At 40.0% G+C, this 27,880-nt stretch overlaps 2 protein-coding genes, 1 long non-coding RNA gene and 1 pseudogene across 8 annotated transcripts; 1 reads left to right on the forward strand and 3 right to left on the reverse strand.

The window, feature by feature from the left end:
• Positions 1 to 1,096: 1,096 nt before the first annotated feature.
• LOC146494567 (uncharacterized) lies at positions 1,097 to 5,752 on the reverse strand. 2 transcript variants are annotated; one of them, XM_085145418.1, is made up of 7 exons: positions 5,563 to 5,752; positions 5,432 to 5,464; positions 4,986 to 5,033; positions 4,855 to 4,887; positions 4,332 to 4,379; positions 4,201 to 4,233; positions 1,097 to 2,492 (listed from the first exon to the last, which is right to left on the reverse strand). In XM_085145418.1, the coding sequence occupies exons 1-7, from the start codon at positions 5,597 to 5,599 to the stop codon at positions 2,242 to 2,244; spliced, it is 483 nt and encodes a 160-aa protein (XP_085001544.1). In that variant the 5' UTR covers positions 5,600 to 5,752; the 3' UTR covers positions 1,097 to 2,241. The 2 variants fall into 2 exon arrangements, with proteins under 2 accessions (XP_085001544.1, XP_085001545.1); XM_085145419.1 differs by lacking the exons at positions 4,201 to 4,233; positions 4,332 to 4,379.
• Positions 5,753 to 5,764: 12 nt separating this feature from the next.
• On the forward strand, positions 5,765 to 25,358 carry LOC146494568 (uncharacterized; annotated as a pseudogene).
• On the reverse strand, positions 7,498 to 10,693 carry LOC146494569 (uncharacterized). 5 transcript variants are annotated; one of them, XR_014871463.1, is made up of 7 exons: positions 10,235 to 10,675; positions 9,664 to 9,707; positions 9,493 to 9,522; positions 9,192 to 9,302; positions 8,321 to 8,350; positions 7,896 to 7,964; positions 7,502 to 7,688 (listed from the first exon to the last, which is right to left on the reverse strand). It is a non-coding gene; the product is annotated as an uncharacterized LOC146494569 (long non-coding RNA). The 5 variants fall into 5 exon arrangements; XR_014871464.1 differs by lacking the exon at positions 9,493 to 9,522 and having other exon boundaries at positions 7,503 to 7,688; positions 10,235 to 10,527; XR_014871462.1 differs by having other exon boundaries at positions 7,498 to 7,688; positions 9,192 to 9,707; positions 10,235 to 10,693.
• On the reverse strand, positions 23,245 to 24,774 carry LOC146494570 (N-lysine methyltransferase KMT5A-B-like). Its single transcript, XM_085145415.1, has 5 exons — positions 24,665 to 24,774; positions 24,406 to 24,568; positions 24,038 to 24,230; positions 23,861 to 23,932; positions 23,245 to 23,547 (listed from the first exon to the last, which is right to left on the reverse strand). Exons 1-5 carry the CDS (start codon positions 24,771 to 24,773, stop codon positions 23,245 to 23,247), a joined length of 840 nt encoding a protein of 279 aa, XP_085001541.1. The 5' UTR covers position 24,774.
• Positions 25,359 to 27,880: the final 2,522 nt, after the last annotated feature.

Consider the following 27,880-nt stretch of genomic DNA (forward strand, 5'->3'; position numbering starts at 1 on the left):
TCTATCTCAGATGAACTCTATACTGCATGCATGTTAGTAAGTGTTCATTGTAAATATAATTTAGTTATCTTTTTATGCATGGAGGCAAGGATGGGGCTACAATTTGTATTTAACTGCATTTTAGAATAAAGGTCAGCCTCATGCGATTAATCAAGGTGTTCAGTGTGTTAAGTGCTAATAGAAAAAAGAAGCACACTTTGCCAATATTTGTTTCTTGAACACAAATTCCGAAATAGCCCATAAGCTGTTCATTTCTTAATACTTATTTCCTTCCTGGTCACTACCATTGAACATCTTTGCATCTTTAGATCTGCCTCCTGTGTTGCTGCTATTCGTCTGTTACAAATGACCCCTGACACTTGTCTCCGCCCACTCCACCCTGTCTGCATGCTCTTCTTCACCTCTCTTGTGCACTGTGTGTAAGTTTGGATGGTTCATCCCAGGTATTGGGATCCCATCGGGGCTCAAAGCCGATACCAGACGTAATCCCATCATCTTAAACCCATCTCTCACCCCTACCACACACTCCACCACTATTTCATGAGTAGTAGGCTTTTTTTTTTTTGCCCCAACAGTCAGCAAAACAAGTCATAAAACAATAAAAGCGGCTTCCTTATCAAGAGCTTCTCAGCACACACATCCCAACTGTAGTTTCATAGTTTCCACCTTTTTTCTTTACAAACTGCTCCTTTATGCAGCAATTACACCTCCTACTGACTAACCGAACCACCATAGTTTTTCCACCTTTTTCTTTACGACCTGCTCTTTATATCTGCATCTCAGAGGCCAACTGAAACCAAATCCACCTATATAAAAACACCCCATCAGGCACGCAGTATTTTCCTCAGCACAACTGCCGCAAGGTATATCGTTTTAACTTTTTTTTTCGGACCCCAGACACAGCGGTGTGAGGTAGTTAGCACACAATTTGGCCATGTAGAAAACATCGTTTGTTTGGAACACAACAGCCGAGAGGTAAAGAAAAACAAATCTCAAAAAAAAAAGAAAACTTAGAATCTCAGTTCTAAATGAAATTCAGATGTTTTTTTAAAGTTTTTTTTAAGTATGGGTAATGTATTATTTGAGATCTAAGGCATACACACACACACACACACACACATACACACACACACACACACACACACACACACACCTATACGGGTTTCTATGTATTGCAAGGACACTTTTTCCAAACCAGCCCAGGTGGTGGACTATGGGGACACCACTTTCCGCTTGCCCCTGAGAGATGCTGAATACGTCAAAAAATCTGTTTTGAGCCACAGAGCACAGATCTCACTTCAAAGTTCCTATACACGCAACACAACTAGAGATATAAGAACCTGTTTTTTTGCAACCTTATCAGGACATAGATAATTAGGTGAGAAGCCCCGCCTATGAAAATATTAGACATTTTAACACCCAACAGGATTTGTAAGGACACTGGCTATACAACACACATACCTGTCACCAAAGTATATTATAGGGCCAAAAATGAATAAGTGGGACATGGCTAAACTCAAACACTACTACTGCATATTAAAATTAATAGTTAACAAAACGTGGTCTTATGACAAAAATCGAACATCACAAAACACAAAGACCTGAATTTGAGAACTAGCTCAATGCAATTTGCAAAGACAAACCTTATTCTTAGATTTGTACTGGAGCCATCACATATTTATAATGTGAATTCCCTATAGTCTTTATGAAATGTCTAATGCTCAAGTCAAAGCAATACAGGGATAAGAGTTCCAAAGGTAACTTTTCAACCATGAATTTACAGGTCTTCTCTGTTAAAGGCTAGCAATTAAAGGTTAGATTTCCTAGTTGGTATATTATGCATTTACATTAAGCACATATCTTCCTTAATTTGAGTTATACAACTGCTGATGAGAATTTGCTTTTAGGAACTTTTCCCCTCAGTATAAGAAAGCCTCACTGAAAGACAAATATTCAGTTCCAAAAGAAAAGGTTCCAGGGTTGTGTATCTTCAGAGTTCTTGAATTGGTAATAAGATACATGCTCAAGCACAGAAAAGGTGCTTTTCACATATCATGTTCCCTTTAAGTACGGTCTTTAGAGACAAAAAAAAATTATATATATATATATATATATATATATAAATAATAGCCAATCTGATGGTGAATACTCAAGTTTATTTCAACAAGAACACGTGCTTTTTGCAAACATGACATATATGTCAAACATCTGTGTATATATTTTTGTAACTTGATTAATCGTTTAGCGGCTGTTCCTTTTTTTTAGAGTTATGCCGCGGTTCCTGACGAAGTCTCTCACATTTTGAACAGAGCGACTGTCTAATACAGGACGTTCAGCATTTTTACACTGTTTGATTTCTGTCACAGTGGCTAGTTTCCCATTTGCAATGTGCTCACGGAAATGTCTCATGACTGCTGCAATCTCTTTGGGAGACCATGGACATTTTTGTCTCCTTCGAGGATTTTCCCCTTCTGCGCCATTTCCAGGGAATGCTACAAGGGGGAGAGAAAATAAGATCAGCTTACTTTTGATTTGTTAATTATTAAGTTATTATAAAGTTACTCTTCAAGAACAATATGGATGTAAACATCAAATCCATTTCATGGTACACATATCAAAAAGAAGTCCAGGCATTAACCACAGCATTTTTTAACTTGGTTTAAATAGCTGTGGGGCTTTAGATTTACACGGGGGTTTGGCTTTTTGCCATGTTAGATAAATACAGTGTCTTAAAAGCTATATTCTGATTAGAAGATCTAGCTCGTTCTTTCCCGCAAAAACATTAACTCAAAGAAAACTATTAAAGATAGAACTTCTATGTGAATGCCACGGGACACCCAATTACAAAGTGACATTAGTTCCCATCCAGTTTCATCATGTCCTCCTTTATTGTCCTCTACTTCCAATCATGCAGAATCCAGGTTCAACCCATTACTTCAGCTTTGTCCTCTGATCTTTTCACTTAGTTTGTCAAGCAAATTATTCCTCATTTCCACCACTCTTATTCTCATGTGATTTTGTACTGTAACAGTAGCCCAGTTCAGACCTGGCATTATGACAAGTTCTGGGTGATCAGATACAACCAGCATTAATGAAAACTCTAAAGATATCCAGGATACTTTGAGGACTCATTCAAGATCCAGTGATGTAAGGCACACATTTGTTTCCATTCCTCTGAAAGTCAAAACAATCTGTTCCGAAGACAATGTAGGACAGTCTACTCTGATGTCATACTCAGCAAAACAAGATGACTCACATGAAACCTCTTTCTCATTTGATAAAAACCGTGAAACATGGGAGATTAAAAAACATTTGAGTCAGAAATAACTCGTGCAAAAAAATATTAGTTTAAAGATGTACACATTTACAGAATCACCAACACTGACAATAAACTCTCATATTGTCTCTTAAAATAAAAATAAAAAGATTTCAATCAAAAGGTGATCTAACATGCCAATGTAGTTTTCATATATGGTTTAAAAAGCAAGATAAGCAGTTTCCCATCTTTGTTTTCGAATAGTTATGAACATTTGAACTGTTAATCAGGCTTTTGAAGATGATTAATGGTAAGTATTAATATGCAATATTAGTATTTAAGCTGAGTTTACTGGAGCTTTAAGTGAGCCAACTTTCAAGTCGATGTGTACTGTAAACCTATGCAGACAGATCAGTATTTAAGGCTTTACTCTCACCATCCACTGGAGCACAACTTGGGCGTCATCAAGATATTACAAAATAGAGCAAAGACACAGCGGCCAGGGAAGCACAAGAACATGACATCAAGAAGGCCCCGAGTAAATGAGGTTATCCCAGCTGGACTTTTGTCAAACCTGGGAAGGCACCTAAAGAACGCTCCAGCCAATCCAGGAGCGAAGAAGGACAAGAACAGCTGATACGGATTTTCTTAAAAGATAACGTCTCTGTGGCTTTCAAATCCCAAAACTGAAATAAGAACCAAAATAAGAAAAGTATTCTAATGTTGAACCTGAGAAGAAAATTCCTCATGCCAACTTTAAGGTCATACTGGATATTAGTCATGAACTATGCAATGTTTGTAAAATTCTGGCATGTCATATTGACCAAACTTTCATATCAGATCTTTTCAAACACTGTTACAGAGATAACCATTTGCTAGTCTGTTGTTCAAAGAATCTGTTCAAAGGTGTCTTGATATTTTAAAATATTTTATTCTTGTGGTACCTCGTGATGTGCCTTCTCCAGCCGAGTCCACATCTGTAAATAGAAAAGTAAAACAAAAATATCACAAACAACATGAGTGGCTTGGTAATCATGGAAGAGCCATCAATATGCAGGGTGGTGGATAGTTATACCGTTTGAGGTGTTTGGAGGTTCCTCTACAGGTGGCATAGTACTCCTCCCTATAGTACAAGGAGTATTTTAGCTCAATATAGCAGTCACATTTTCTGTTCCTGTTTAGACTTTCCTTTAACACGAAAATAATTTTCACTAACAAGGAGAGAGGCACCCATAAATACAAGTAATCCTCAGGTCCATAGCTCAGTCCTAAAATGACTGAGGAAGTTTAAAGTTACATTGACCATTTGTTCAGCTGGCATATCAGTGAATTGTCATGATATATCTGCAGTACCAGTTAAAACTTTGGACACACCTGTTTATTCATTCTGAATTTGAATAAGCATTGTGTCTTTTCAAAGTAATCTTAACTGCATTTCCCAAAACTAGAAAGCATTTTACTAGAAATAAAACATAAAAGCCATCTACAAAGATGAAAGACATCAAAAATCCTGTCAAACACTGTTACAGAGATAACCATTTGCTAGTCTGTTGTTCAAAGATGTCTTGATATTTTAAAATATTTTATTCTTGTGGTACCTTGTGATGTGCCTTCTCCAGCCGAGTCCACATCTATAAATAGATAAGTAAAACAAAAATATCACAAACAACACGAGTGGCTTGGTAATTATGGAAGAGCCATCAATATGTAGGGTGATGGATAGTTATACCGTTTGAGGTGTTTGGAGGTTCCTCTACAGGTGGCATAGTACTCCTCCCTGTAGTACAATGAGTATTTTAGCTTAATATAGCAGTCACATTTTCTGTTCCTGTTTAGACTTTCCTTTAACACGACAATGATTTTCACTAACAAGGAGAGAGGCACCCATAAATACAAGTAATCCTCAGGTCCATAGCTCAGTCCTAAAATGACTGAGGAAGTTTAAAGTTACATTGACCATTTGTTCAGCTGGCATATCAGTGAATTGTCATGATATATCTGCAGTACCAGTTAAAACTTTGGACACACCTATTTTACTAGAAATAAAACATAAAAGCCATCCACACAGATGAAAGACATCAAAAAGCTTGTCAAACACTGTTACAGAGATAACCATTTGCTAGTCTGTTGTTCAAAGATGTCTTGATATTTTAAAATATTTTATTCTTGTGGTACCTTGTGATGTGCCTTCTCCAGCCGAGTCCACATCTGTAAATAGAAAAGTAAAACAAAAATATCACAAACAATATGAGTGGCTTGGTAATCATGGAAGAGCCATCAATATGTAGGGTGATGGATAGTTATACCGTTTGAGGTGTTTGAAGGTTCCTCTACAGGTGGCATAGTACTCCTCCCTATAGTACAAGGAGTATTTTAGCTCAATATAGCAGTCACATTTTCTGTTCCTGTTTAGACTTTCCTTTAACAAGACAATGATTTTCACTAACAAGGAGAGAGGCATCCATAAATACAAGTAATCCTCAGGTCCATAGCTCATACACGCACCATACACAGAGAGTTGGGGAATGGCTGCAATCACAGCACTGTAAGATGGCCTTAGGCCCCCTCCTTGATTATGAATCGAGGCATTCTGAATGCATCAAGACGTTTTAACCCACTTTGGCAAGGACGGCCTGAAGCTTGTACGTCAGTATGAGCAAACAGCACGTAAGATGGTGGATTACAGGAACCACCTGAGATTCAGCCTCAGATGCAGACAAAACCGGATTACTCCTAAAAGTCTGCAAATGAGCTCTTCGTTAAAGGCTTCCGGGCAACAAAAATCCTCCAGAAGGCACAGCATCAGTTGCTTAATGAACGGGTGAGGCAAACAAATTTTACCATGGACATGCTAAAATCTCAAGAGGAGCGGATCCAACAGAGACTGACAATGCTTCTAGATGAGAATACTCTTAAAAAGGTGTTTGACTTTACTGAGAAGGCTCGTCTAGCACAGCACAAGAAGTCTAAGACCAGGCAACAAAGGAAGTTTGACTTACTTGTTGTACGTCGGAAACCACGGCAAAATACGGAGAGTGTCCTCAGTGACCAGAAGAGACAAGGATGCGACACAGAGGATGTGGACAAGTGGGTGAAGAATTTGTCTGACAGACAGCTCACCGAAACAGAGAAAAACATCCTTGTTCAAGGGCTGAATTTTGCTGTCACACCGGGACAAATCCCGCTAGTGGAGCTGATCACAGCCACAGAAACAGCAATTCGTAACAACAATATTGCAGAAATGGAAGCATAGCAACTACAGACGAAAGTTTTGGCCTGTCTCAGCAATGCAAAGCCCCCAGCATCCAAAATCACCATGGAGAGGAAGGTGCTCCACCTGGAGACTCTGTTGTCCTGCTGGGAGACTTCAATGCTCACGTGGGTAACGACAGCAAGACTTGGAGGGGCGTGATTGGGAGGAACGGCCTCCCTGATCTGAACCCGAGCGGTGTTTTGTTATTGGACTTCTGTGCAAATCACAGTTTGGCCATAACAAACACCTTGTTCGAACATAAGAGTGTCCACAAGTGCACGTGGCACCAGGACGCTCTAGGCCGCAGATCGATGATTGATTTTGTAATCGTATCACCAGACCTGCGAACATATCCCATACGGTAAAAAAATATATTTTTAAATATATTTTTAAATATATTTCAAAATATACAAAAAATGGCCAAAAAATATATGTGCTAAAATACATTTTAAAATATATTTATATATTTTGAAATGTATTTTAGCACATATATAGTTTTTGGCCATTTTTTGTATATTTTGAAATATATTTAAAAATATATTTTAAAATATATTTATATATTTTGAAATGTATTTTAGCACATATATTTTTTGGCCATTTTTTGTATATTTTGAAATATATTTAAAAATATATTCATAATATATTTTGAAATGTGTTTTAACGCTTATATCTTTTTGGCCATTTTTCTATATTTTGAAATATATTTAAAAATATATTTAAAAATACAATTTAAACTTATTTAAAATCATCCAAAAATATATAAATTTAACCATTAACCCGGAATATTAATTTTACAATTTTATTCTCATTACATACTTAAACATTCTAAAAGAAACACACACACACACACACACATATATATATATATTGGAACCCCGACTTACGAAATTAATTTGTTCCTGAGGGTCTTTCGTAAGTTGAAGCACCCATCGTGCCTGTTGAGTGAGGTGATGCTGAACGATATGCTATAGGCTAATTGCTAAGTAGAACAACAATATGTCGTTTAAGTGAAGCGAAGAGCAATTACAAAAGCCAAGGGGTTGTCACATGATTCGGAAGGCATTGTGGGCATTGTAGGCTTAGGTAATCAGAGCCAGCGGATTTCGTAACACGGGCATTTTTTTTCCTTATCAAGGGCAGTTCTTCACTCTGCGCCGATGTCCGTTTTGCTCTGTCCTCCTATAAAAAGCATGAACATTTGAGTATCTGACTAGTTTTAGATTTCCAAAAATCTGATATTTGTACAACTAAACATTTGAACTACAATGATATGCTATTGAGAGATACTTTTATGGGTACATATTGGTAAAGAAACTGGTGACAGAGAAGTAGGCTTTTTAGAATACTATTAGCTAACCATTTTAACTGACTTTCAAAGCTGTTTACCTTTTAAATTGCTGTGGATCAAAACCTCCAGTGGGAAGGCGGCCATTAGAAGAACACGCACCACTGAACCTAAAAACAACAAAAACAAACAAACAAACAAAAAACAGAACAATATATAAGAGTCCGGTAGGGTAATAAATCTCTTCTGAAGCAATATAGTTCATTTTGGGTGAAAAACAAAACATTCCTCTAAAATATATATACTGACATCAGCAATCAACATCATGATTGTAATTATTTCCCTCCTGGTCCATCTACTGCTCTGTGCATGTGTCAAGCACTACGACTGTATCTATGCATATAAATTCACCATATATATCCTGCAAAAATGTCTTGTTATGGTCAAAAAAGCCCAACAAAAAAGGCATTCAAAATAAATAAATAATAATAAAAATAACATGATGTAATTAAAATGCACAACTTACATTAAGGACATCTGTATTTGTATCCACAAGCTAAAAGTAAAACAGTAAATGTGTTAGTAATAGTCCAGGTATTTGTGAAAAACAAAAAAACAAAAACGAGGCAGTAACTGTGACTCTTCTAGTCAGATGCTAAATGCAGAGATTTAAATTTACAGTACAGTACTGCATGTACAGGTAGCTGTGTTGTGAACTGTAACTGAATATCAGAGAATCTTAGAGAAATTAAATGTATTTATTTTTTGAGTTTTTTTTCTGTTTTGTAGGCCTGTTACGATAACAACCTTTTGTTGGTCTGTATATTGCCCAATAAAGAATTGCGACAAGTTATGTCATCGTCATTTTAAGACCATTTTATGCCAGTGAATGTATAATCATAATATAACACCATAATAATGCAAGATCTACACACTTTCAATTGACAAACCAACATCTAATTCTTAAAGTATTTAGATCATGGAAATTAGGTATCAAAATATTAGATACCTTAAAAACTTGTATAAACAGCAATTTTTTTAACAAATAGAAAACTATGTTATTATTTTGTTATTATTATATTTTATTTTTGTAATTTTTTATGTAAATATAATGGCAGATATATTGCATCATCAACAATTATTGAGGTCATGTACATATATTGTGCGTTTGGTTGATATATCGACTATTGTGACAGGCCTACTGTTTTGGTATCATAACAAGCTTGCCAAACATGTATGACCACTAAGCAATGTCTAAACAGTAGTACTGGTCTGAATGACAACAAACATAGCTAGTGTTTGGGAAAATCTGTTAGAAAACAGTTATTATTTCAATAATTATGCTTAGCATTTGTGACACAGACACTGCATAAAAAACTACAACAACAAATACTTACTTTAGGAGGATGGGAGAGGGCAGCATGAGGTTGAGACTGTTCCCTGCTCAGATGCAGTGTAGGACAATCAGGGCTGTCACAACAATGGGGTGGGGCCAAGTGGCTGCAACCCTAGTTACAATGTACAAGTATATATAATTACATATAATATATGTGAATAAAGCAAGAATCTGTTTAGGTTAGTTACTGTGATGACTGATGCTTGCTAGGTTTATATGATTGTAAACTGCACAAAAACAACAACAGCAACAACATTAATGATAACAACAAACAAAATTACTTAGATTTATGTAAATCTCACATTAGGAAGATCTGCATTCGATTTCATGGGCTGAAATAAATAGGCAGAAACATTACTGCTAAACAACCATAAAAACTCTAAAAAGCCTAAAAATGACTAAAAAAAGCAAGGAAATGTGGAACATTGTAATTAGTGAATATTAATAAAGCTTAACTGTGCTTTGTTTCTCACCTTGGTAAGTAAGTGCTCTGTAGCCAGAAGGAGAGGTGGGATTTCTGTAAAAGTCAAATTAAATGTGAATATTCTATATAACAAGTGTAAAAAGTTTTATTTGTAATTTTTTTCCCTTTCTGAGAAGGCAGAATAATAAGAAAAGGCAAAAGTACGTCACAATATAATTAATTAAGTTACATATTTTGATTACCAAATTATGGAAGCGTGGAGCTGCCACCCAGGCAAAAGCAAAATAGAGCTATATCACGTTATAACGTGAAAAGTTTATTGTTCTAACATTATGCTTTTCATGTTTGTATAATATAATATCACGTTATTATAATATACATAATTATCACGTTCGCACAATATTTTACGAACGTGAAAATTATGTATATTGTAATAACGTGATATTACATTGTTCAAACGTGAAAAGTATATTGTACAAACATGATAGTATATTGTTAGCACGATATACTTTTCACGTTATAACGTGATATACTTATATTTCTCTTTTGTCTGGGTGGCAGCTCTACGCTTCCGCGCCAAATAGCGAGAATAAAGTAATATTATATTTGAGAAAAGGCACCTGCTAGCTTGATGATGGAGGCTTCGTAGACACCCGCCTTTTGGCTCCTTATCGCCACTCCACGAAATAAACGTCCATTTCCTCCATGCCGGCTAATTATTCATCCTCATTAAAATCTCGTATATGTTCAGTTGGCAGAATTGAGAATTTTATATCTTCCAACCACTTAATTAACGCGAACATAATCGGCTTGTTTCTTCCCGTCTCCTGTATCCGGCCGTTCCTCTCACTGTCGGAATTCGCGCCTCAGAGACGTCGGTTATTTTTCAAAAGAAAGAAAAAAAAAGAAAGAAACAGCAACGACTACTAAACAGATTTTTTGCACGTTCATTGCACATTTGTGGGAATATTTAAATATGTACTTTTTATTAATTACTTTTCATTTTATCTTCACCATGGCAATGCGCATGCGCATACTCTCCTGCACGCAATGGGCTTTGGAGTTGACGTAACGCTGCAATGCATTGTGGGAGCGCAGGCCACGAATCCAAACAAACACACTCTCTGTGTTGGAAGGAGCAATTCTGAACACTAGCTCAAAAGAAAAAGGACGGTATAGAGACAGATTGTGTCCAGATGGAAAGAGACGGTACTTGCAAAAAAATATTGTGCATTGGAAATGTGGACCCGTATGAAATCCGGCAGTGGAGTAGAAACCTTGAAGACCAAACCGCTATTGACGTAGCCTGATATATTCTCATACCTTGCCTGTGAAGTCAGCGCATACACGGCGCACCAATTTCGCCATTATAAATCTCTGGAGGCTCACATCCAATTCACCAAGGATCTGGGTACAATTGTGAGTACGCCGTCATTCAAACAAAGGTAAGTCAGCTTGAGTACTGCGAGTAAAATGCGTTTGATTTCTCTCCTAACATTCAGATTAGTGCAGCATAAATTCATTCATGAGGGGGAAATTACAGTGAGAACACGTGGAGGCTCTTTTAGATGGATAACACAGTGAGTTCAGTGCACTGATGTGACATTGTCCTGAAGGATTTAAATATTCTCTATGGTTAAAGAAATTGCACTAATTAATTCATATTTATTATAAATAATCCTAATTACACTTAAAGTCGAACTTTATGCTTTCTCACTCTTGAAAGTGATTACATCCTTGCATTACATACTTAAGTTTTTTTCTGATAGGTTTCTAAAAAGAAACATGCAGATTTAAAATATAACATGCAGCTTTCTATAGATAGATAGATAAAAACACTTTATTTGTTACATTTATGATTAATGTATTTGAACGTAGATACAACACATTTGTGTCGGCCTTGGCTTATTAAAGTTCGTGTCTTGAACTTTGTCTGTGTGTGTTTCAGGTCCTGCACTCTCAAAGACTGAATCAACCAGCATTGAAGCCATGGGTCATTGTGAGCATCACAGGGAAGGTTGAAGCCGCCTACTGCAGCTGTATGGCCGGAGTCGTGGAGACCTGCAGCCATGTCCCTGCTCTTCTGTTTAAAGTAGAAGCAACAGTGAGGATCTGTGGCACAAGGACTGTTACAGATGAACCTGCATACTGGGTTTTGCTGGGTAATATGACCAAGATACAGTCAGAGGGTGGCCATAAGATAGAGTTCTCCTCTTCAGCTGCCCAAAAAAAGGCTCTCAATCAAAACATAAACAGACCATCTGTAGTGACAGGGAAAAGAAGCCGTCCTCAAAACAGAAAAATTCCACCTGCTACTGTGGAGGAGTTGGATCAAAATATTTTTCCAAGCATAGTTCTGTTCTGAATAACCCATAATGTTTTAATTTAGGGGGGCATGTAAATAATTTGCATTTACTGGTTATGTACTTACTAATTACCACTGTTCAAAAGTTGAATAAAGAAACAAACAAATGTTTGCCTATTTTTAATTAAAAGCACTTTGTAGAACATCACATCAGTTACAATGTAGAATCAATGTCATGTATAGTTTACAAATGACAAAATCATGACAGCATTTATATAATATCACCCACTACTAGCATTCTGTAATTTACTGTCTCTTTTGAAAATGTATCTCTACATATACAGCACAAGACTTTTAACAGTATTTAACAAGAGTATTTTCCCTGGTTTTACTAACACACTGGGGCACATGTTCACCAAAACGCAGCAAACCTTTGCCATCTTATCCAGGAGGGTCACCTTTTCACCCTCACATGGAAGAAGTAATCTGATTGGCATGGTGGTATGTAGCATGTAGTTTGAAACAAAGATTTCGTAGTGCCCCATGTGTAGTGTTGGAACCCAGTCAGGATTTGTTTCATTCATTTCATCGGCTGGTTTTCTGCAATAATGCCAAATAATTAGCAACTCTATAAATAAAGGTAGTTCTGCATGTTTGTTCTAATTTGCTATGACCTCAGAGCGCATTGAAAATAAAAAGAGTAATATGAACTTATTTAGAACTTACCAGAATGAAAATACTGGAGCACACCAACAGATATCTGTGGCTGGTAGAGAACTGAATATCAGCTCGTCTCACAGCTGCTATCCAGGCTAGACGCCTTCTTTTGGTAACATCCAACACATAAGCTCCCTCATGATGCTTCCAGGTGAGGAAACAATGAAAAGAGAGCCCGTTTTCAAGCTTATTCTTTTGCCAGTAGTGCAATCTAACATTACAACCGACCACACAGCAAGCATTTGTTTGGCCTGCTAATATGGCGCCTCAACCAAAAATCCTGGCTACGCCCCATCCGGTAAGATCACGCACCAGAGCCCTATTAACGTATGGATCTAGAAAGAAGACGCTGCATTTTTAACTCTGAGGGAGATGGAGAATGAGCCTATTTCCAAAAAAAGTGGAGTGTGTTCCTTTAAGTACTATATTGTATATATTGTCAAAAACTAAAGTGTACATAGCAGTTGTTGTATCTTGTTTACTGTATCACTGACAGATAATTTCAAAGTCAAGTGAACGCTACATTATAGTGAGATATTGTGTAATGTGAAATACTGTAAGCAAATGAATAAACAGCCTAATTCTTGCTAAACCTTTGACTCTGTTTTTTTTTTAATCCAACTTTTTTCCAGATGTAAATAAAACATGTTGTTACTTTTAGTATTATTATTATTAATATTATTATCATCATTATTGCACTAAATACATTTTAAATAAAGGATACTTTGATATACATTTTACTGTAAGGTTGGAAATGTATTTTCTTCACCCTGAAATATCTTTTGAAATGTATTTTGGTTTGAAAAAAATATATTTTCAATTTTAAAAATATATTTTTTTGAGCATCACAAATACAACATATATTTACCATATATTTGAAATATATTTTGGCCAGGAAAAATGTATTTTTTTACCGTATGGGATGTTCTGGACACTCAGGTAAAGAGAGGGGCTGAGCTGTCAACTGATCACCACCTGGTGGTGAGTTGGATCAGGTGGCAGGAGAGGACGCTGGACAGAACCGGTGCACCTAAACGCTAGGGGTGCAACGATACTCGTATCGATATTGAACCGTTTGATACAGTGCTTTCGGTTCGGTACGCATATGTATCGAACAATACAACATTTTTAATTTATTTTATCAACTTCCCTTCTGACGATGCTGTCTGTGTTGAGCGCTCAGTGGATCTGCGCTCGACAGTGCAGCCTAGGCGGAGTAGTCGAACGCAGATTCACTGAGCGCAGGGCAAGCTAGCGAGACAGAAGCTAAGCTCGTTGCAACATGGCAAATTGAACCTCCCCCACCCTCATTCAGATCTGGCGTTTGGAACTATTTTGGTTTTCATGTGAAGTATGACCCTGAAGGTAAGCGCGTCATGGATTAAAGTAAAACAGTATGTTGGATGTGCCAGCAATGCTCAATTACATGGGTGGGAACTAGTGTGTTAGCGCAGTTAGCTCGTTGTGTTGGCCGTCCAGCCCCACGCACAAGGCAATCCGCAGTAGCTCGTTAACGGAGGTGTTGTGTCGTTAACCTCATTTCAGATTAACGCTGACAGCACTAGTGGGAACACAACGAATATGACTGCACATTTACTCCGACATCATCCTAGTGCAAAGACAAGTGGAAGCAGACAAAAACAACAAGCACGCATGCTACAAACTTTACCCAAGTCATTTAGACAGCCGTTAGCACATGATTCTCCTTATGGGGACCTGATATATTTAATATGGTGCTGAGAATATAGCCCAGAAGAAGCGTATAGTATAGCTTTTATTTTGGAAAGAGCCATTTCTCTGTAATAAACTCTCTTTTCCAAAGATGAGTGATTCCTCAATCAGATACAGGGCTCGCAAAATATATGTCAATGCTTTTGCATTCTTTCGGAAATGTAGCTGGGTAATTATGTCATTGGCATCGGTGAGCCACTGTCAATATGTGACATATTGAAATTGCGTTTGAATTTGCGCTTGTTTTTTGCTTTCACTTTGCAATCGTGCGAACTGCGTATAGAGAGCGACAGCACTGATTGGTGAGTGATGATAATTTGCGCACCAATTCCTCTGACATCTTATCAATCGTTAGCTTACTATGCAAACATGACAAGTGAAATCTCCCGCAGCAAGCTTAAACATGTGAGAGGTTGATCGCGCAGAGAATCGCTGAGCGTTATGTGAGTGCATGTGTAAAAGCAGCAGGATATATATTTTAGTTCTGCTGAGCCAAATAAGACAGGTCAGCGTGAAGAAGTGACAGCCAAACAAAGCTTACCACAAAACGGAAAAGTTATGACAAATCAGACTATAAGGCAAAAAGAAAGTGCAGCTTTATGGTTTCATGGACAAAAGAATTTCTGTGGCTGCAATATGACGAGCTAAATAACCAGGGCTGCACATAAGTGGTCCGCAGGTGCGCATTCGCTGTCAAAATAAAAAACGCGCACAAGATAAGAAGTTGCAACGCGTGTTTGCGTACATAGGATTTTCTGGAGGAGGACAGACATTTGTTTAGAACTCTTAAAGATGTTGAAGAAGCAAAATCCTTTAAGCAATTACTTTGGTGTTCCTTCACCTCCAAAGAAATGGAGTCTGAACCACAAAAGAAGCGCGTATTCTCAGAAAAGTGGTTGCAGGAGGTGAGCTGGCTTCAAACAAATGATGAACGCACAGAGATGTGGTGCAGAATGTGCCGTGAAAATTTAATAAATGACAAATTAATAAAAAGGCATGAACATTTTTTTTGTATCGAAAAAATATCGAACCGTGACACCAAAGTATCGAACTGAACCGAACCGTGAATTTTGTGTATCGTTGCACCCCTACTAAACGCGTAGTGAGGGTGTGCTGGGAATGTCTAGCAGAGGCCCCAGTCCGCAAGATCTTCAACGCACACCTCCGGCAGAGCTTCAACAGCATTCCGAGGGAGACTGGGGACATTGAGTCCGAATGGACCATGATCAGCGTCTCCATTGCCGAAGCTGCTGCATTGAGCTGCGGCCGCAAGGTGGTTGGTGCCTGCCGTGGTGGTAATCACCTAACCAAATGGTGCACACCAGAGGTGAAAGGAGCCACCAGGCTGAAGAAGGAGTCCTATCAGGCTTGGTTAGCCTGTGGGACTCCGGAGGCAGTCGACAGGTATCGACAGGCCAAGCGGAATGCGGCTCGGGCAGTGGCTGAAGCAAAAACTCGGGTGTGGGAGGAGTTCGGGGAGGCCATGGAAAAAGACTTTCGGACTGCCTCGAAGAGATTCTGGCAAATCGTCAGGCGTCTCAGGAGGGGAATGCGGTGCTCTACCTGCGCTGTGTATAGTGCTGGCAGAGCGCTGCTGACGTCGACTGAGAAAATTGTCAGGCGGTGGAAGGAATACTTCGAGGACATCCTTAATCCCACTGACACGTCTTCCGAGGAGGAAGCAGAGTCTGGGGATGAGGGGAATGACCTACCAATTTCCGGCGGCGAGGTCACTGAGGCAGTTAAACAACTCCTTGGTGGCAAAGCCCCTGGTGTTGATGTGGTCCGCCCCGAGTTCCTGAAGGCTCTGGACGTTGTAGGGCTGTCCTGGTTGACACGCCTCTACAATGTTGCGTGGAGATCAGGGGCAGTACCCCTGGACTGGCAGACCGGGGTGGTGGTCCCCATCTTTAAGAAGGGAGACCGGAGGGTGTGTTCCAACTACAGGGGGCTCACACTCCTCAGCCTCCCTAGGAAAGTCTATGCCAGGGTGCTGGAAAGGAGAGTTCGTCTGCTAGTCGAACCTCGGACACAGGAGGAACAATGCGGTTTTCGTCCTGGTCGCAGAACACTGGACCAGCTCTTTATCCTCTCAAGGATACTTGAGGGTGCATGGGAGTTTGCCCAACCAGTCTACATGTGTTTTGTGGACTTGGAGAAGGCATTCGACCGTGTCCCTCAGGGTGTCCTGTGGGAGGTGTTGCGGGAGTATGGTGTATCAGGCCGATTATTACGGGCCATTCGATCCCTATACAACCGTTGCCAGAGCTTGGTTCGCGTTGCCGGCAGTAAGTCGGACTCGTTCCCGGTGGGTGATGGGCTCCGCCAGGGCTGCCCTTTGTCACCGGTTTTGTTCATAATTCTTATGGACAGGATTTCTAGGCGCAGCCAAGAAGTGGAGGGCTTTCACTTTGGTGGCCTCAGAATCTCAAGTCTGCTTTTTGCGGATGATGTGGTTCTGTTGGCTTCATCGGGTGAGGGCCTCCAGCTCGCAATGGAACGGTTCGCAGCCGAGGGTGAAGCAGCGGGAATGAGGATCAGCACCTCCAAATCTGAGGCCATGGTTCTCAGCCGGAAAAGGGTGGAGTGCCCACTCCGGGTCGGGGATGAGTTCCTGCCCCAAGTGGAGGAGTTCAAGTATCTCGGGGTCTTGTTCACGAGTGATGGGAGAAGGGAGCCGGAGATTGACAGACGGATTGGGGCTGCGGCTGCAGTGATGCGGACGCTTCACCGGTCCGTCGTGGTGAAGAGGGTGACCGAAAGAACGAGATTGCGGACACAAGCAGCAGAAATGAGCTTCCTCCGAAGGGTGGCTGGCCTCTCCCTCAGATATAGGGTGAGAAGTTCGGCCATCCGGGAGGGGCTCAGAGTAGAGCCGCTGCTGCTCCACATTGAAAGGAGCCAGCTGAGGTGGTACGGGCATCTGACAAGGATGCCTCCTGGGCGCCTCCTGGGCGCCTCCTGGGCGAGGTGTTCCGGGCATGTCCCACCGGGAGGAGGCCCCGGGGCAGGCCAGGACACGCTGGAGAGATTATATCTCTCGGCTGGCCTGGGGACGCCTTGGTGTTCCCCCGGATAAGCTGGAGGAGGTGGCTGGGGAGAGGGAGGTCTGGGCCTCTGCTTAGGCTGCTGCCCCTGCGACCCGGCCTCGGATAAAGCGGATGAAGATGGATGGATGGACGGGTGAGAGATGTCATTACGGAGGCAGATGAAACCATGGTCTTGTACGACGTTACATCTTTCTTCACTTGCATCCCAGTCACGGAAGCATTGAAGGTAGTCCGTAAGAGATTATGACACCAACCTCAGCAACAGGACCACTCTCAGCATCGACCAAGTGTGTTTGCTTTTGGAACTGTGTCTTCATTCCACCTACTTCACATACAAGGGTCAGTTCTACAGGCAGAAACATGGGTGTGCCATGGGCTCCCCAGTTTCACCCATCGTGGCCAATTTGTACATGGAAGAAGTGGAAAAGAGGGCTTTGCTATCCTACCCTGGAACACCACCAATCCATTGGTTCAGGTATGTGGATGACACCTGGGTGAAAATCAAATCTCAGGACGTACCACAATTCACGGATCACATTAACTCTGTGGACCGACACATGAAATTCACCAGGGAGGCTATGAAAAGTGGCAGGTTAGCTTTCTTAGACTGAGATTTCCATCAGTAATGGGGGACATCTAAAAGCTGACGTGTACCGTAAACCTACACATACGGATCAGTATTTAAGGTTTGACTCTCATCATCCACTGGAGCACAAACTGGGTGTCATTAGGAGCGAACACCATCCCCACTGACACAGCGGCCAAGGAGGCAGAAGAACATCACATCAGGAAGGCCCTGAGTAAATGTGGTTATCCCAGCTGGACTTTTGTCAAAGCTGGGACGGCTCCTAAAGAAAGCTCCAGCCGATCCAGGAGAGACGGACAACTGCTGCCCAAATGAAAACCTGTAGTGATCCCATATGTGTCAGGAGTATCGGAGCAGTTGAGACGCATTTTATCTAAACACTGGGTCTCTGTGGCTTTCAAACCCCAAAACACTGTGCCAAAAACTAGTCCACCCCAAGGATCGGGTCCCCCGACACAAACAGAGTAAAATAGTGTACGCTGTTAAGTGCCAGGAGGATTGCCAGGATTTATACATCGGGGAAACCAAACAACCTCTGGCGAAGCGCATGGCACAACACAGAAGAGCTCTCTGTGAATGGTATTCATGGCCATTGATCAGTGGTCTTTGATCAGTGGGTTTTGGTCAGTGGTTGCTGATCAATGGTCGTGAGAATTTGCATAATTAAGATTAAGGACTGACCTCCAAGCCCATTGTTCCTTCAGTGGGCTGGTTTCAGTCATTATGCAAATGTACTGTTTATAAGATTGAAACCTGCAGTCAGCTGAGACTGAAGAAGTCACTTGGATGAGTGACGAAACATTTCTCCCACAAAACACTATGTCCAGATGAACAGAATCAACTTCAGCTATGTCCAGATGAACAGAATCAACTTCAGCTATGTCCAGATGAACAGAATCAACTTTTTGGAGATGTTAAACAGCAGGTACAAACATTCCTTGTTTCTCTTAACAGCTTTAATGTAAAAGTAAGGTTATTAAATATATTGTGTTAAGAACACTCAAAAGCTTAAAAACTAGACACCTTAAAATACTATCTACTTAGAAATACCTTCAATTTCAATCTCTTCCAATGTTTTGCCTTGGAGATTTCCAAGGGTCCCTTTCTCCATGGCAAGTAGTAGTTTTGATATTTTTGCCAGCTGGGTTGTAGCCTCTGGAAGTCTGTAAAATTCTCTGTGGACACGGATATCATGGCCTAGAAAGTCAGCAACTTGGTCAAGCTCGTGATTTTTTAGGTTCAAGACGTGTGACAAAGTTGCAACATGCTTGCGTAGCTGTGTTGACCTAAGGAGTTCAGGACTTTGTGCACCACAGTCATTTGCATAAATCCTGAGACAGTCCTGTCCTCTGTAAGGAGTCAAACAGTTGGGTCTTGCAAAGAGGAAGGGGTTTTCTTCCGGGACTCCACACTCTAGTCTTCTGCTTATGAGCTGCGTTAGGGCTTCAACCATGTCTGGTGATAACAGTACAGCAACCTGCTCATCAACTTCAAAGGAGGACGATGCCATGGGCACAGCAGCTTGAGAACGGTCAGGGTGCTCTGAAACCTTGTGCAAGCAAACACAAAAGTACATTAACATCCATTCAACACAGATATGTTGAGACTATACAATACAGTTATGAAGGTACACTGGTTATTGACATAAATGAGGTAAATGTAATGAAGTAATATTGAGTGAAAATTAATTCTCCAGTGTGAACCAACATGACTCTCGGCAGTATCCACACACAGTCCTCATAATAATGTACCTGAAAGCTTCATACACTGCAGGGTCTCTGTTACACACAGACTTGAGAGCCCATCTTTCAATAGACTTACGCATCCAAAACACACACAGTCCTCATAATGTAGGTATCTTACATTAACCAACACTATAGGACTTGTGTCTAACACCCTCACTATCAACATCCAAACAACTCGGCTGTGTTCTTGTTGCAATAATAACACCACCAGAAAATTAGTCACCTGCTCATCAACTTCAAAGGAGGACGATGCCATGGGCACAGCAGCTTGAGAACGGTCAGGGTGCTCCGAAACCTTGTGCAAGCAAACACAAAAGTACATTAACATTCATTCAACACAGATACGTTGAGACTATACAATACAATTATGAAGGTACACTGGTTATTGACATAAATGAGGTAAATGTAATGAATTAATATTGAGTGAAAATTAATTCTCCAGTGTGAACCAACATGACACTCGGCAGTATCCACACACAGTCCTCATAATGTAGGTATCTTACATTAACCAACACTATAGGACTTGTGTCTAACACCCTCACTATCAACATCCACACAACTCGGCTGTGTTCTTGTTGCAATAATAACAACACCAGAAAATTAGTCACCTGCTCATCAACTTCAAAGGAGGACGATGCCATGGGCACAGCAGCTTGAGAACGGTCAGGGTGCTCTGAAACCTTGTGCAAGCAAACACAAAAGTACATTAACATCCATTCAACACAGATACGTTGAGACTATACAATACAATTATGAAGGTACACTGGTTATTGACATAAATGAGGTAAATGTAATGAATTAATATTGAGTGAAAATTAATTCTCCAGTGTGAACCAACATGACACTCGGCAGTATCCACACACAGTCCTCATAATGTAGGTATCTTACATTAACCAACACTATAGGACTTGTGTCTAACACCCTCACTATCAACATCCACAAAACTCGGCTGTGTTCTTGTTGCAATAATAACAACACCAGAAAATTAGTCACCTGCTCATCAACTTCAAAGGAGGACGATTCCATGGGCACAGCAGCTTGAGGACGGCCAGGGTGCTCTGAAACCTTGTGCAAGCAAACACAAAAGTACATTAACATCCATTCAACACAGATACGTTGAGACTATACAGTACAGTTATGAAGGTACACTGGTTATTGACATAAATGAGGTAAATGTAATGAATTAATATTGAGTGAAAATTAATTCTCCAGTGTGAACCAACATGACACTCGGCAGTATCCACACACAGTCCTCATAATAATGTACCTGAAAGCTTCATACACTGCAGGGTCTCTGTTACACACAGACTTGAGAGCCCATCTTTCAATAGACTTACGCATCCAAAACACACACAGTCCTCATAATGTAGGTATCTTACATTAACCAACACTATAGGACTTGTGTCTAACACCCTCACTATCAACATCCACAAAACTCGGCTGTGTTCTTGTTGCAATAATAACAACACCAGAAAATTAGTCACCTGCTCATCAACTTCAAAGGAGGACGATTCCATGGGCACAGCAGCTTGAGGACGGCCAGGGTGCTCTGAAACCTTGTGCAAGCAAACACAAAAGTACATTAACATCCATTCAACACAGATACGTTGAGACTATACAGTACAGTTATGAAGGTACACTGGTTATTGACATAAATGAGGTAAATGTAATGAATTAATATTGAGTGAAAATTAATTCTCCAGTGTGAACCAACATGACACTCGGCAGTATCCACACACAGTCCTCATAATGTAGGTATCTTACATTAACCAACACTATAGGACTTGTGTCTAACACCCTCACTATCAACATCCAAACAACTCGGCTGTGTTCTTGTTGCAATAATAACACCACCAGAAAATTAGTCACCTGCTCATCAACTTCAAAGGAGGACGATGCCATGGGCACAGCAGCTTGAGAACGGTCAGGGTGCTCTGAAACCTTGTGCAAGCAAACACAAAAGTACATTAACATCCATTCAACACAGATACGTTGAGACTATACAATACAATTATGAAGGTACACTGGTTATTGACATAAATGAGGTAAATGTAATGAAGTAATATTGAGTGAAAATTAATTCTCCAGTGTGAACCAACATGACTCTCGGCAGTATCCACACACAGTCCTCATAATAATGTACCTGAAAGCTTCATACACTGCAGGGTCTCTGTTACACACAGACTTGAGAGCCCATCTTTCAATAGACTTACGCATCCAAAACACACACAGTCCTCATAATGTAGGTATCTTACATTAACCAACACTATAGGACTTGTGTCTAACACCCTCACTATCAACATCCAAACAACTCGGCTGTGTTCTTGTTGCAATAATAACAACACCAGAAAATTAGTCACCTGCTCATCAACTTCAAAGGAGGACGATGCCATGGGCACAGCAGCTTGAGAACGGTCAGGGTGCTCTGAAACCTTGTGCAAGCAAACACAAAAGTACATTAACATCCATTCAACACAGATACGTTGAGACTATACAATACAGTTATGAAGGTACACTGGTTATTGACATAAATGAGGTAAATGTAATGAAGTAATATTGAGTGAAAATTAATTCTCCAGTGTGAACCAACATGACTCTCGGCAGTATCCACACACAGTCCTCATAATGTAGGTATCTTACATTAACCAACACTATAGGACTTGTGTCTAACACCCTCACTATCAACATCCAAACAACTCGGCTGTGTTCTTGTTGCAATAATAACACCACCAGAAAATTAGTCACCTGCTCATCAACTTCAAAGGAGGACGATGCCATGGGCACAGCAGCTTGAGAACGGTCAGGGTGCTCTGAAACCTTGTGCAAGCAAACACAAAAGTACATTAACATCCATTCAACACAGATACGTTGAGACTATACAATACAATTATGAAGGTACACTGGTTATTGACATAAATGAGGTAAATGTAATGAAGTAATATTGAGTGAAAATTAATTCTCCAGTGTGAACCAACATGACTCTCGGCAGTATCCACACACAGTCCTCATAATAATGTACCTGAAAGCTTCATACACTGCAGGGTCTCTGTTACACACAGACTTGAGAGCCCATCTTTCAATAGACTTATGCATCCAAAACACACACAGTCCTCATAATGTAGGTATCTTACATTAACCAACACTATAGGACTTGTGTCTAACACCCTCACTATCAACATCCACACAACTCGGCTGTGTTCTTGTTGCAATAATAACAACACCAGAAAATTAGTCACCTGCTCATCAACTTCAAAGGAGGACGATGCCATGGGCACAGCAGCTTGAGGACGGCCAGGGTGCTCTGAAACCTTGTGCAAGCAAACACAAAAGTACATTAACATCCATTCAACACAGATACGTTGAGACTATACAGTACAGTTATGAAGGTACACTGGTTATTGACATAAATGAGGTAAATGTAATGAAGTAATATTGAGTGAAAATTAATTCTCCAGTGTGAACCAACATGACTCTCGGCAGTATCCACACACAGTCCTCATAATAATGTACCTGAAAGCTTCATACACTGCAGGGTCTCTGTTACACACAGACTTGAGAGCCCATCTTTCAATAGACTTATGCATCCAAAACACACACAGTCCTCATAATGTAGGTATCTTACATTAACCAACACTATAGGACTTGTGTCTAACACCCTCACTATCAACATCCACACAACTCGGCTGTGTTCTTGTTGCAATAATAACAACACCAGAAAATTAGTCACCTGCTCATCAACTTCAAAGGAGGACGATGCCATGGGCACAGCAGCTTGAGGACGGCCAGGGTGCTCTGAAACCTTGTGCAAGCAAACACAAAAGTACATTAACATCCATTCAACACAGATACGTTGAGACTATACAATACAGTTATGAAGGTACACTGGTTATTGACATAAATGAGGTAAATGTAATGAATTAATATTGAGTGAAAATTAATTCTCCAGTGTGAACCAACATGACACTCGGCAGTATCCACACACAGTCCTCATAATGTAGGTATCTTACATTAACCAACACTATAGGACTTGTGTCTAACACCCTCACTATCAACATCCAAACAACTCGGCTGTGTTCTTGTTGCAATAATAACAACACCAGAAAATTAGTCACCTGCTCATCAACTTCAAAGGAGGACGATGCCATGGGCACAGCAGCTTGAGAACGGTCAGGGTGCTCCGAAACCTTGTGCAAGCAAACACAAAAGTACATTAACATCCATTCAACACAGATAAGTTGAGACTATACAATACTACACTACACTACGGTAAATGTAAATATAATATGTACCTTTACTCTCCATGGCCAGTCAGAGTCACCGTAGTTGTATGTTATTGCTTCCCCCGGCTTGATGTCTTTTATGGCAAATAAACAGAGATGAGGCTTTCCATTTACTGTGATTGTCCTCATTTTGCTGTTTGGGCTCACGTGATCGTCATTCACCAGTCTGCCCAAGGAGCCATCCTCTCTGGCTGCATCAATGCTGAGATAACAAAAAATGTAACACACAAAATTACACAAGGTTTATAAAAAGGCTGAACAATTTGATTACATTTTTAATTATATGGATTTGTAACAAGCTAGCAGTTTGTCTTAATGTGGTCGACACAACTTTTGCAAAAAGTAGGCTGAAAAATGAATTATTTTAATTTACATACCACAATTGTTGTCCATTGTACCTGAATTCAAAAAGAAAAACCTTTAAGGCGTCATGGTACAATCTTGTTCTGTTTTCATATTCCTTCTTGGTTACAACGTCTCCGCGATATTCCAGAAGGAAGTCTCCTTTGTTATAGTTGCACCTACTAAACACTCCTCGACCTTACAAAGAAAATAGAAAATGTCAACATGGGTCTACTACAATGGTTAAACTTATGACTGTGCCAAAAATCCTCAACAAGTATCCTAGTACCTCACCTTTTACTGAATTTATGAATTTCACTTCAAATCCATCTTTGTCCTGCCCCAAAGATGAAAATTTTACTGCTTCATCTTTTGGTTTAATTTTTGCTCTCGGGGGCCTCATTGCAATACACTGTCTCAGAAAAAGAAAAAAAAATAGTACAATTTATTTAATATTTCAGGAAAATAGTTGATAATGAAAACTGATCTTTCACAGGAGGTGTCTTTAACCCTCTGGAGTCAATGGTATAATCGGCTGTTTTTGACTACTTTTGATTTAATTGTTTTATCGGCTCATGTTCATTTATCCACCACAATAGGAAATGAGATTGTTGGGTTTTTCTCTGTATCTATGAAGCGCCTTGAGGCGACTTTTGTTGTGATTTGGCGCTATATAAATAAAATTGAATTGAGAGGCAATAATGTATCTATGTTTTGTTTTTTAAGAAAATACCGTTTTTATATTTTCCTGCACTAAACTTGACGACAGTTTTCAGGAAAAAGCGTAAATTGTGTATCATAACTCTGGTTTTACTTGGCCTATCAACACATTTTTAAAAACTGTTATATACGCATGTTGCTGATACACCGTAAATTGGTCATATAATCTGCACTCCAGAGAGTTAAATGTTAGCTACCTCGGTTATCTGAAATGTCTCATTAATAGCGTGTCACCTATATTTCAGCGTTGCTTAAAATCTGGAGACAGTGGGATGGATGAATAAATAATAACATCTCAGTAATTTCAAATGTTACAGTTTAACTAAAAAGGTGTGTGTTAGACTAGGTATTTAACCTTGACTAATTAAATACACAACTGCGTGTCATCAAAAAAGCTAGCTTTAGCATGAGAATTACATTGAAATACAAAACTCAATCAAGGAATATACACCAAAGAAAAATCTCAACAAAACTAAATCTGACCAGTTGCTGGGCTACAAAGCTGGCAAAATTCGAAAGTTTAAAGTTTAAAGTTACCTGTTGGCTTCTCCACACCAGCGTCGGTGTCGGTACCCCTCAACTCGAAGTCACGAAGTGAGGGGGAGGGGTGAAAAACAGCTCATTGGCTAAAAAGTGGTCAGGTGATGAGAGTTCTGACTTTTTTATGGAATTTCAGTGAAACATTTACAGTGACGAAGGACTGAGTTTTATTGCATTTGTTTGTTTATAGGAAATTCCTCTTTTAAAAAGTATTTAGTTATTTATTTGAGGCAAAGGTACACTACAAGGGAATACATGTTTCATCACACACCACCAGCCGAGGTCCACCACTGAAGCAATGGTTTTACACTTGCATCTGCATATGTTAAACAAATCTGAGATTCAACCAACAACATAGTGTGACATATTTTAGATCCTTATGTTAAACCAGCATGTATCAAGATGTGGCTTTCTTCTGAAAAATGTATTTAATTATTATATTTTTGTTCTGATCTTTTGTTTGAAGATACAGAAGGTGCATCCTGAAACCAATGAATTTATCACTAGCAATTATGGACAGTTTGAGAAACCAAACATTGTTTTGTTTAGCAGTACAGAATAAGTGAGATCATATGATATGACTAAAAAAATCTGAAACTAATAAATCCTATGGAAATTATACAGTGTAAAATTGGCTCTGTTTACAATATAGAACAAGCAGAACAAAACCTTAAAGAAACATGCCATTTTCCTGCATTAGTTATTAGTTATAACAACAAACTTGACAGATTAAATGCAAAACATGTATGTTAGGTTGAATAGATATGATAATTTGATAGTAGTTATTGAGTGAGTAGTTGTTTGGCTGTGTGTTATAGACAGGGGTGCACATAACTGGTACGCAGGTACGAATGCGTGACAAAAATTAGGAATGCGTAGTGACACTTTGCGTACTTGACTGTCTCATTTAATCTTACATGTGTTGCTTGTCACCAGCTAAATGTCCAAAAAAACAACAGACATTAAGCAGCTTCTTTGGTGTGCCACCACTAGCTAAGAAACACCAACCAGAGCCAGAGAAAAGACTTTTTTCAGAAAAGTGGCTCCAAGATGTGCCGTGGCTTGAAGCTAACAATCACATCCACATCTAGCAGACAAATCAGGTGTGTTTTTTAAAGGCTCAAAGAATTTTAACCATCCTTTATTTGACAAACATGAAAAAAAGTAAGGTGTCACGGTTCTGGGTCATTTTGACCCAGCATTTTGAGTTCTTGTGTTTTGGTTTAATTTTGGATTGTATTCTGATTCTTGTGCTTTGTTGATTATTAGTAGAATTCTATGTTTTTGTTTATTCTTGTTAAGGGATTAGTTCTTAGGTTTTGTGTCTCATGTTTAGTGTAGATTTGTTCTGGTGCCCTCCTGTAGGTTTAGTTTAGTGTCTAGTCTGCATCTTTGTGTAGTTGTTTCTTGTTTCCTGTTTTATTGTGAAGGTCCGTGTCTTATGTGAGTGTATTCAGTTTAGCTTCCCTTGTCTCGTCTCGTCAATTACTTCCAGTTGTGTTCCCCACCTGTGTGTATTTAAGTCGTGTCTTCTCGTGTGCTGGTCGCTGGTCTGTCTGTGTTTCAACCGTGTTCACCCTGCTGTCCAACTTCAGGTTCAACTGCTCACCTTCCTTCATGTTCGTGTTCATGTTTGCTGTTCAGTAGTTTAGTTTGTCCCAGTATAGATTAGTTTTGTTTCCGTTTTGCCATTTCCACCTTGTGCTTTATTTTTTCAATAAATCTCCTTCGCATCTACGAGTACCTGCGCTTGGATCCTCATTTAATTCCTCCACATGTCTCATCCCGTTCGCTGTGACATTACTGACCAGCCACATTATGGATCCATCGGCATTTGCCCCACCCAAGGAACTTCAGGAGGTCATAATCGACTCTGCTTCCAGGTTGGTCAACCTATGGCTAGAGCATGAGGGAGAGTGAGCTGCTCTGCGCTGTGGAAGCCAGGCTACAGCAGCTCATTTCCGGCCACCCCTGGCTATTGGACTAACTGCACCCGCTCATTCAGGATTTCATTCTCCACAAACTTCATCTTCACCCTCCCCCACTCAGTCTGCAGCCCCGCCTGCAGCTCAAGTCTGCAGCCCCGCTGCCTGCAGCTCGGTCTGCAGCCCTGCTGCCTTTAGCTCAGTTGCCAACTCCACCACCATTATCATCTCAACCATTACTTCAGTCGCCCTCAGTTCAGTCTGCTGCCCAGCTGCCCTGAGTTCAGTCTGCCATTCAGTCTCCTGTGTTGCCGCTAGCTCAGCC

Source organism: Neolamprologus multifasciatus, chromosome 20, assembly GCF_963576455.1.
Source record: "Neolamprologus multifasciatus chromosome 20, fNeoMul1.2, whole genome shotgun sequence".
In the NCBI taxonomy this organism is placed as follows: domain Eukaryota; kingdom Metazoa; phylum Chordata; class Actinopteri; order Cichliformes; family Cichlidae; genus Neolamprologus; species Neolamprologus multifasciatus.